Source organism: Taeniopygia guttata, chromosome 23 (genome assembly GCF_048771995.1).
Source record: "Taeniopygia guttata chromosome 23, bTaeGut7.mat, whole genome shotgun sequence".
Classification (NCBI taxonomy): domain Eukaryota; kingdom Metazoa; phylum Chordata; class Aves; order Passeriformes; family Estrildidae; genus Taeniopygia; species Taeniopygia guttata.
Genome location: NC_133048.1, coordinates 1,266,432 through 1,276,878, shown reverse-complemented (window position 1 = coordinate 1,276,878; position 10,447 = coordinate 1,266,432). Strand labels below are relative to the sequence as shown.

General features: G+C 56.8%; 1 protein-coding gene and 1 long non-coding RNA gene across 2 annotated transcripts in view; both read right to left on the bottom strand.

The window, feature by feature from the left end:
- COL8A2 (collagen type VIII alpha 2 chain) overlaps positions 1-10,447 on the bottom strand; it is a 29,796-nt gene that overhangs the window by 5,429 nt on the left and 13,920 nt on the right. Inside the window, exon 2 of the mRNA XM_030290495.4 lies at positions 3,704-3,894. Within this exon, the coding sequence (XP_030146355.4) occupies positions 3,704-3,878 (175 nt within the window). The 5' untranslated portion in view covers positions 3,879-3,894. The remainder of the gene's footprint in view (positions 1-3,703; positions 3,895-10,447) is intronic.
- Positions 5,379-7,858, bottom strand: LOC140680480 (uncharacterized). The gene is made up of 2 exons (XR_012051829.1): positions 7,628-7,858; positions 5,379-5,709 (listed from the first exon to the last, which is right to left on the bottom strand). It is a non-coding gene; the product is annotated as an uncharacterized lncRNA (long non-coding RNA).

Below are 10,447 nucleotides of genomic sequence, written 5' to 3'. Positions count from 1 at the left end.
GTCCAAATGAGTCAGCCCAGCTGGGAATAGGCCACAACCACTTGACATTTCAAGAATTTATTGAGGTCTTTTGCAAACGGATATAAGAAAGAAACAAATGGGCTGAGAGACTCCAAAGGCAAGGAGAGGCAGATGACATGCCCACCACAGCTCAGCATGGAAAGCACAGACGTGAGCATAAATAACTTCTCGAGGCTGGCCCAGGCAGAGTGTCACCTCCCACGTGACACCAGGAAAGGGTGAGGAAGAATAAATCTGACAAACTCTTTTTTGGGCAGTTTGAAATGAAGGAAATACTCGACAGTCACATGTACACGCGACGATGATGAGAAATGTGAAAGACAGAGGAAAGGGCTATGACATCTTGAGTGAATTTAAATCAAATCTGCCCGAGGGAGATCATTCCAGTTGGGAAGAGATCTATATGAACAAGTTCCTGGGATGGGGATGGATCCTGCCCGGGCTGGGAGCAGGATACAAGGTCTGCCAGTCTGGCGCCCTCAGTGAGCCAAGCTGGGCTTTGGGAGCACGGACACACGTGGTGCTGGGATCCGCCAGCACGGAGATTTCCTCAGTCAACGGGAAAAGCTTATGGGAGATTTGGGACACGTGAAAAGAATAACTGGCAGCAGCAGGCACAGCTCCCGGAGCATCAGAGGTGGCTTTGCCTGCCCTGAACACAGCAATTAGCTCTGGCCCTTCCCAGCCTGCTGTCGCTGTGTTTTCCTTGGGTAATGGAAACATTTTTAGGGCTTATCTATAAATCAAAGCCTGGCCCACGTCCTCAGCTGTAGCTGCGGTCACTTGGCTCTCTTGATGAAGGAAATACTTGTCTGTCATGACACTGCCACTGGATTTCTGCAAACTTCTTCTACTTCTCACCCCAGAAAACGGTGTGGAAAAGAGGGCAAGGGACCTGTTCAGTGCTGCACTGTTTCTGGGGTTTGGATTCTGGAAAAAAAATTCTCCAGTAAATTATTTCAATGTGTTTTCTCCCCCCACTTTTAAATTTTTTATTTTCTTGCAATGGTTTGAAATGAATTATTTTTCTAGGTCATTTTGCATGGAATCAGAACAAGGATCTACAGCTGAGCCCACGAAGGAAGGAAAAAGCACACACACACACTCTTTCACACAAGGCAGTGGAGAGAAACGCCAGGCGGGAGCTGCCAGCTTGCAGGCGGCCAAAAAAGCAGACGGGGAAAACCAAACCGGGGCCGTCAGCGGAGAGAAACTGGGACACTGCAGCCCCACTGGTGTCCGATTTCAAAAGCCCATGTCTTACCACAGACACATGTCTCGGAGCTCTGCAGCACCAGCGTGGGGTTCTGTGTTCCCCTCGACACAGGAACTGAGCTGCCATGGATGTTAACGCGGAGCCAGCTGGGGCAGCGGGAAGGGGCCGGGGCATAAATTACCCTGGCAGCTCCCACCTGGGCACCACGGAGCATCCCACCTCCTGAGGAGCATGGGCATGGCCAGGTGGGTGCTGCAGGCCCCCTGGAGCTGTGTTCATCCCGGGAAGGACCCCTCCTGCCAGGAGAAGGGACCCAGCAGCACAGAGGAATAATCCAGCAGGATGGGAAGTGGTTCCCAGCCATGAGCAGCCAGCAGCAGGTCTGGCCAGCACAGCCAGATGACACTGCAGGAAGGAGAGGTTGGCTGCTCTGTGGCGGAGCCTGGCCCAGCTTGTTCCAGAGCTGCTGCCAAGCTCTGTCTCGTGAGAGAGTTTCACAGGCTCACTGGGATGTTGCGTGGGATCAGTGTTTTAGCACCTCTCATACTGTCTCCCAGCAGTGGGTGCCCCAGCACAGCACTCACTCATGGCTTTACCTGGCTGCAGGGCCATCAACATCGTTTAAATTAAGCCAAAATAAACCCCCAATGTGCAAATCTCTGCTTCAATGTTCTGAGCATTTCAGCACTTAGCAGCATCTCCTCCCCTGAGCTCCCACTGTGCTCTGAGGCAGCTATTTTTGGGTGAGAAAAGGTGTCTGGCACCCTGAGGAAACCTGGCACTCACCAGATGGCACCTGGAGGCAGGAGGGAACCCTCCCTGCCCCCCAGCCGGGGGTCCCAGCCCCTCGGCCAGGCTGGGGGGCCCACACAGCTCCCCCCGGGTCGGGGTAACCCACGGGGGCACGGCACAGCCCTGCGCCGTCGCGGCGAGTCAGCTGAGCTCCCCGAGCAGGGCAGAAGGCCAGCAGGGATTTTCCTTGCCAAATTAGAGGTTAAGCAGAGATGGGAGCTCGGTGGGATCCAGGAGGCACCGGCTTCCCCAGCTGGCTCTGTGCGGCCCCACAGCCGGTGGCTCGGGCTGCAGCTGTCCCTGCGTCCCTCTCTCCTGTCCCCCACCTGTCCTCTCCTTCCCAAGGGTTTAGAGGAGTAATGTCCAAGGGACTGCTGTGCTCTGCCCTGCCTCAGTGTCCCCTCTGCCTGGTCTGACCTGGCAGAGCTTGTCCAAACGCCTCCTTGCCCCAGCCTGGCACACGCACTGCTCTCTCCAGCATAGGCAGCATTGCTCAGAGGCAAAGCAAGCTGCTGCCATGCATAGGAAGAAGGGAAAAAAGAAGGGAGAACCGCAGGGAGAGATTTGAATCCAGTCCCACCAGCAGCTGAAGTGTTCCTGTGCTACGCTGGAAGGTTTTGGCTCTGGCTGGGATTCAGGGAGCAGCTTTAAAACAGCTGGGAAGGGGGCAGGGAGGGGGGGCTCGAAGCACACTTCAGCTCCAGGTTTTCTGTGTGTTTTCTGACACATGTGCTGAGCTGAACTCCTGATAAGCCATTCAGCCCTCCAGTAAATCAGCCACCAGTGGCCCAGCCTTCTCCAGTTTCTCCTCCCAGAGCCAAGTTCAGCTCCTGGGAGGGTCCAGGTCCATGACAACCCGTGGGGAGGCTCTGGTGGCTCTTCCCAAGGGCAGAGCACCGACCTGGCAGGTCTGGATACCTGAGCCCAGCAGCACCCATCCCATGGTGGTGCCAGCAGTGGGATGGGTGCAGGCAGGGCAGCTGGGGACAAGGGATTACAGAAGGCTGGGGTGCTGGAGCACTGGCTGCACAGAGCAATGACCCTGGTGCCTCTGCCCCTCTGGGTGCACATCACTCAGTGGGGAGCAATTTAACACGTGTGGAGTTTCTGGTCGCTGCTCTCTGAGAGAGGAAATGTCTCTCTCCTGCTCTTCCCTCGCCAGGCTGGGTCTCAGCTCCAGCCTTGGCACTCTTTCCTTTCCCAGCTGGTGCAAAATGCAGACAGGGAAACGGAATAGGTGGAGGAGTGGAAAAAGCCTTGCCAGGACAGCTCATTTTTAACAGCAGGAAAAGGCAGAGATGGTGAGTGCTGAGGCTTCTGTGCCTCCCGCTGTTGGGGATGGGCAGGAGGGTAGGAGCCAGAGCTGGATAGTCCCCTGTGTCCCCTGGCTCCCAGAGCAAGGTGTCCTCCTAGCCCCAGCAAAGGGCTTCACTTCCCTGCTGAGCCTCTACCCGTGTCCACCTTGTCCTTCTGTACTGGGTTAGAGACCCAAATGATCTGGCCGTGCTTGGCCAGAAGTGTTTTGGACAGCAGCACCCTCGGCTGTGCCAGGCAGCTTCCGAGAGCTCTGACCCTGAAGGGAAGAGGGTGACAAGTCCCCAGTGGCTGTGAGGTGCCACGTCCCCTTCCCACTGCCCCGTGTCCTCACACAGTCCCACAGAGTGCATCCCTTACCCAGGTACTGCCCTTTGCCTTCACGGAACGGGGGTCCCAGGGGTCCCTTCACCATGGGCTGCATGTACTTGACTTGAGCGTAGCCCCCCACGCCGCCTCCCGCGGCTGAGCCCGGGCCCATCACCGTCACCATCGTGCCCAGCGTCACCAGCAGCGCCACGGCGTCCGGCAGCATCCTGCTCCCACGGCTCCTGCAGACAAAGCAACAGCGACATTGGGTACACGGCCCGCCTCACAGGGACCAGCTGGGAGCCTGAGAATGATCCCCGTGGGACTGAGAGTCCCTTGGATTTGCCTTTTTGTGGAGCAGATATCCTGAGCATCTTGCCCTTCCTGACACACCACAGCTGGGAGATGCACAGTAAATACAGTTTATAGAATAGAATCCCAGAACTGCTGAGGTTGGAAAGGACCTCCAAGAGCACTGAGCCCAACCTGTGACTGATCCCCACCTTGCCACTAGCCCAGAGCACTGAGTGCCATGTCCAGTTGTTCCTCAGACACCTCCAGGGATTGGGACTCCACCACTTCCCTGACAGCCCTTCCAATGCCTGACAGCTCTTTCCAAAGATAAATTCTTTTTGATGTCCAACCTGAACCTCCCCTGGCACAACTCGAGGCTCTTCCCTCATCTTGCACTGTAACCAGCCACAGGGGTGCCCAGTGGAGTCTTACAGAAGCTGTCCTGAGTGTCTGTGGTAACTCTTACATCCCTTATACATTTTTAACAACAATAAGAGGAGGGGAAATGGGCAGATGAAACCTGCAGCCCACTGAGCCCAGCATTGCTGTCACATCCCTCAAGTGAAATGGGACTCCTCTCACAAGAGCCTGTGGAGGCACAGGCAGCCACTGCCAAGCCCTGCCTTTCCCTGGGGGCAGCCGGTGGGTCCTGAGTGGGTGCTGAGCCTCCCGAGTGGGTGCTTGTCAGAATCTGAGGTATTGATGATCCCGAGATTGTAGAAAGTCTCTGTCTTTCAGCCCCACTGCCAAAGCAGAAGCCATAATTGGTCTGTGCTGGTTTCAAGGTTGTTTATTCCGTTTATCTCTAACATGTTCTGCTGCCCTGCCGCAGCTCTGTCCTGCAGGGCAGCGTGTGGGGCTCTGCCCTCAGTGGGATGGTACAAACATTATATACCAGAAACTACCTGTGCTGGATTTACAATAACGTGCCAATATCTGTCACCTACGTTGGACAGTGTGTCCCCAGCCTGAACCAACAGAAAAATGCCAACACCACAGTGAAACATGGAGGGCATGAAGAAGGAGAAAAAGGACAAGGCACACCCAATTTCCTCCATCTTGTCCCCTTTGGACCCCTAATCTAGAATCCTAAAATTTTACTTTTGCACCTGTGCCACACTTAATTATTACTCATATCAAACACTCAGAGCTTGTAATTCATCCTGTGAGATTGAAAACTCTTTTCCATGGCCAGAGATCAAAGCCAGTGTCTCTGGGGGCTCTGTCCAGGGGGGTTCCTGACCCCTGCCAGGGTCCCAGGGCAGCCAGAGGGAAGCTCTGGACTCCCACAGGTGCTGAGCCTCCTGAGTGGGTGCAGGGCCAAGCCCACGGTGTGGGAGCACATGTGTGTTTGTGGCTCAGCTGCGGCGCTCCGCGGGCAGCACCAGGAACTCGTGCAGAGGACGAGGGATGGGACACGAGAGCAGCAGCCTCAGCCTTAAGTGCCTGTTTATTTAAAATAAACCCCCTTTATAAATACTCTCTTCCTCCAGAAATTCTCCGTCAGCTCCACGTGCGGAGCTGCAAACAGATTGGTTTGCAAAGAACATTTATTTTCGGAAGCTTAAACAACACGTGACGCCAAAGTGCTTTTTGCTGCTTTTCCTCCTTCTTGCAATAATTGACCTGTGGTGGTTATTAATGAGAATTAAGCTCCTGGCCTGTCCTGCCTGGGAGCAGGGGCAGAGCTACTGCATGCCGGGATTTCATCGGAATTTCCTGAATCGCTTTTGCTGAAGCAGCAGTGAAAAAAAAGCTGCAGCCTAGAGAAAAAACAACCCAAATTAAAACAAAATTAAAGCAAATTAAGTCAAGAGAGCGGGGAGCCCTGGCATAGGATTGTTCCTGATGCCACAAGGGCTTGGCAGGTTTTTGGAGTCTCCAGGGACGAGGCAGCCTTGACAGCTGCTCTTGTGCCTGGAAAATGGTCTGGGAGTCAGCTGAGGGCTGGAGGGGACAGGGATGGCCCTGCCCTTAGCAGCACGAGGGACCCTGTGGGGATGCAGGTGGCTGTGGCAGATGCTGGGAGAGGAGCTCTGCTCTGCCCGTCCCAGCAGAGCCACGGGCCCGGAGCGGTGCCCTTCCCACTGAGACCCCCGGAGCCGTGGCTGTGGGGCGGGTGGCACTGCCAGGGACACGGTGACAGCCACCCCCGGCCTCCTTGGCAGCACAGCCAGGGCCTTGCTGGCATTATTGTTTTTCTGTCTTCAGGGTCGAGGAGAGGAACGCTTCTTTTTATGAAGCATTATTTTACAAGGATTTGTTTAAGGGGAAAAGAATCCCATTTTAAGGGATTGCAGCTGTAAAAATACAGTTTCTGTTAAATAAAAGAGGAGAACAAACCCCTGAATCAGCTATTTACTTGTTTTCCTTACCTGGTATGACCCCTGTGCCTCTGTCTCTACCTCCCTCCCTTCATAGCTCTCTCCTCTCCCACCTGGGCTGGATTCACCTCTGCTCCTCCCATCCACTGGGTTGTTTGCTCAGGATGCTGCCATGACAGCAGCACCCTGGGGTGGTTCAGCCCCTTGCTGCTGGGCACTGCAATTGTCCTTCTGTGAGACCTCAGCTCTCAGAGAGATGTGGGATGCAGGGAAAGCAGAGCCAGAGGGAAGGGAGAGGGAGGACAAGGGAATTTGACCACGGTTTCATTGTGTATTGGATGTGAAACTGAGTTTCCTGCTCTGTGCCTTTCACCCCCTTGATCCAGCTGGGTCATTCCAACTGCCCCAGTCTCTGCAGAGCTACAGGGGGAGCCTGGCCTGAGCCCCCCAGGCCCGTGTCCCTCAGCAAAGGGGTCTCTGGTGCTGTGCTGTCCCCCCCGGCCGTGCCCGGCACTGGGGCAGGAGGCCTCCTGCTACCCGCTCTCTCCAGGCAGTGATTTAATAACAATAAAATGGAAACATCTGGAGTCTCATATGATGGATAAAGTGTGCACAACGTGCTTGTGGAGAGGCTCTTTCATGCTTGAAATCTCCTGTGTTATGAACTGATAATTAATCACACGGAGCAGCCACACGACGCTCCCAGCTCGCCTGGCAGGTCGGGAATGGTGGCAGATCCATCAGGGGGTGGCTACAGACAGACAGGGGTCACCTGCCCATCCTCCTGAGGGTCACCTGCCTGTCCTCCTGGGGTCTGGGGTCAAGAACCTGCTCTTGTATGGCCAGCAGAAATCCCATAAGATTAATATTTTTCCCCACTTGGAGCAGGGGAGATGCTTTGGGGGTCCCAGTTGTAGCCCCTCCTGGCTCACTCCATTCTGCCTGGGCACTGTAGCCACCAGGCTGGGCACTGCTGCAGCTGCAGCCCCCTGGCACACTCCAGTACAACCAAAACCATCCCTTGACTCAAAGCCAAGCCCAGCAGGAGCTGCTGAGCCACGAGGGTTCACGCAGGGGCAGCACTTGAGGGGTGCATGCTGTTCTCTGGGGATGCTGGAGCAGGATGGGGCCCAGCAGCCCCCCACTGCTCTGCTCTGGGGGGAGCAGGGCCCCGACCCAGCACTGAGACCCCTGGCACGGCTTCAGAGCTGCCGCCGCCACGCTGACGGTGCGAGTGTCGGCTCCCCTGGCAGGCGGCGAGCAGACGTGTTAAAAACCCTTGGCACGCCATGAAAGCGCTGGGAACAGGGAAAAAATCTCACACTTAAACCATGAGAAAAGAGACAAGAAATGTCACCTTGTTCTCGCAGGAAAACAACCAGCCCGTGCTGCCTCCGTCGCTCCGGAACCGCTCGTGGCTTGTGCTGGGCAGCCTGGTGAGCTCCCAGTGTGTTCCTGCTGTGCTCCTGGCCATTCCTGGTGGAAAAGAGCTGCTGCCCCCCGCACTGTCCCACTCTCCCCACAGAGCCCATGTCAGCACTCCCATGCCTGTGCACTGGGCAATGTTCCTGTGAACACCATGGCCCCGCTTCCCCACGGACACGGCCAGGGCTCTTGGCTGAGCTGCAGCTGATTTATGGCCCCTGTTACTTAAATATTAATGAAGGGCCTGGCCGGCCCTGTGCCTGCTCCCTTTGAGGCTAATTATTTTTTAAGTCAATATATGTGATCCACGGGGGATCTGCCATTGTGACTGAAGGTCGGCACAACGGGGAACTTGTTCAAACCCGGCAGTCAGAGCGTGGTCAGTTTGGGGCACAGCGTGTGCCTTCCTGCACTCACCCCAGCGCCGGCCCCACATCCATCCCAGGCTACGCCAGCCCCACAGAGGGGCTCAAGGATGAGGCAGGATGGGGGATTTGATGCACTTTAACTCATGCCCAGGCTCGCTGGTGAAGCCTCATCCCATCCTGATCCCTGTCCCCATGCCCATTGCTATCCCCATCCTCTTCCCCGTGCCCAACCTGTCCCCATTCTCTGGGGATCACAAGGCACAGCCACCACCTCTGGAAGCCGAGGCAGAAGCTGGCCCCGGGCTGGGGGCAGCCGTGGGAAGCCCCCCGCACTCGCCCGTGGCGGGGGGATGCGGGGAAAGGGAAGCACCGGGAGCAGCCGGCTGTGGGTGGGCTGGAGCAGGCGGGCTTGGCCGCCGCCGTGTCCCATCCAGCCGCTCCATCCTCCGGTCATTTACAATAAAAAATAAAGCAGGGAGGATTTCCAAGCCCAACACGGGGCTGGCCCGGGTCCAGCGGGAGGTCGATGATTTGCTTTGCGCTACACATGCTTTAAAAATAATAATAAACCGAGTCAAAAACGAAAAGTGAGCTATGAAGAGGGAGAACAGCACGTTGTTTCCGCAGGCCGGGCTGCGAAAGCCAAAGGCATCAGGGGGAGACTTGGCACCAGCCTGTCCTTAGCTGCACGACACCCGATCCCATCCAAGGCTGCTGTACGCGCTGCCGGACCCGGAGCCGGAGCCTCGGCCGCCAGCAGCCCAGGGAACAAGAAAACATTTTCCTTGACGAAGAAAAAACACCCCACCCCATCTGCAGGGACCTGCTCCCTCTCACGCTGAACGGAGCGGGATGGGCACAGCATGGCACGGCACGGCATGGCATGGCACGGCACAGCACGGCACGGCTGTGGGTACAGGCTGCCCGTGGCTCACGGGGGTCAGCAGCGATGCCAACACCGGGGCGGTGGCACCGCTTGACCCCACAGCCCCGGGTCAGGGCTCAGCTCAGGAGGATTAGTGACCCCGGGCGTGTGCGCCGGGAGCGGCCGCAGGTCACGGCTCAGGCCTTAATCCCTCACCTCCAGCTGTCAAAACTCCTCAGGTCGCTGCCCAAGAGCCAGGCGGGCACCCCCGGGTGGGTTCTGGAAAACCCTGGCTGGAAAACCCTGGCTGGGAGCTGCAGGAACACCGGGCTCCTGCCTGGGGCAAAGGTTCAGCCTGGCTCACGGCATCCCCGTCCTCTCACCGAAATACAGCTGGGAAATCATCCTCAGAGGTGAGTGAGACCCAAGGGACATGTCCCCCCTTGCTCTGGCCCCAGCAGAGGGTTTCTGCACCCCAAATCTCCCGTCCCACCCCCGGCCAGCCTCTGCTCCACCAAAATACCAGAGCTGCAGCATTAATAGCAGGGTTCCCTGCCAGGTGCATAGTTTGACCAGTCGAATCACACATGCCAAACCACAGGTATTTTATGAGACGTTTCCTGTTATGAAGACATTTTTGTGGGGATTCAATTTTTTCTTCCCTTCTTCTTCACCTCTCCTCCTCCTCCTCCTCTTCCCATGGGATGGTGGCCTGCCCGGGGGCAGCTGTGACGCTGTCCCTGAGGGCTGGAGGAGCAGAGCAGCAGCCAAGAGCCAGAGCTGGGCTGCAGTAGGGATGAGGGTGCTGAGAGTGTTGGAGGGCTCCATCCCCTCGGCTGGAGCTCCTTTTCAGGGGACTGCACAGGGGCTGTGCAGGGTCCAAACTGCTCTGTGAACACAGGCTCATGCCCTGATCAAGCACAGACACTTGTGCCCGGATCCTGGTGTGGGATGTGGAGCATTTGCCCAGACAGAACAGGGAAGGACAGGGGCTGCGAGCCCCAGGGAGCTGCCGGAGCGTTGGGGGTCACTCTGCAAGGACCCTGTGCTGGCTGGGCCAGGGACAGGTAAGTCCTGGTGGGAGCAGTGGAAAACAGTTGGAGTTTTCCCAAGGTCTGCAGGTCAGACCCACCTTGCTCCTGTGCAGAAATAATGTTTTCTAAGGCAACAAGTGTTTTGCAAAGAAATCTGCTAAGCCTGGAGGGACCCGCAGAGAGCGATTCCCATCTCAGGGAATTTGCAGGCAAGAGGCCATCAGCCGCAGACATTTAAACTTCCAGCCTCGTGCTGGGGTCACTGGCTTCATTATAATGAGCCTTTTGGGGCAGGGTGCTCAGGGCAGCTCCTTTGGGGGGCTGCAGGTTGGGACATGTGGGGCAGCAACAGGGCTGGAACAGCCCTGCCACCCATCCCACGGGAAGGGGACCCCTGCTAAGGGAATGCAGTGGGAGCCCATCAGAGCACTTGGGGAGCCCACAGGGGCCCCGGTGCAACAAGGAGCCTCAGCAGCAGCACCTGT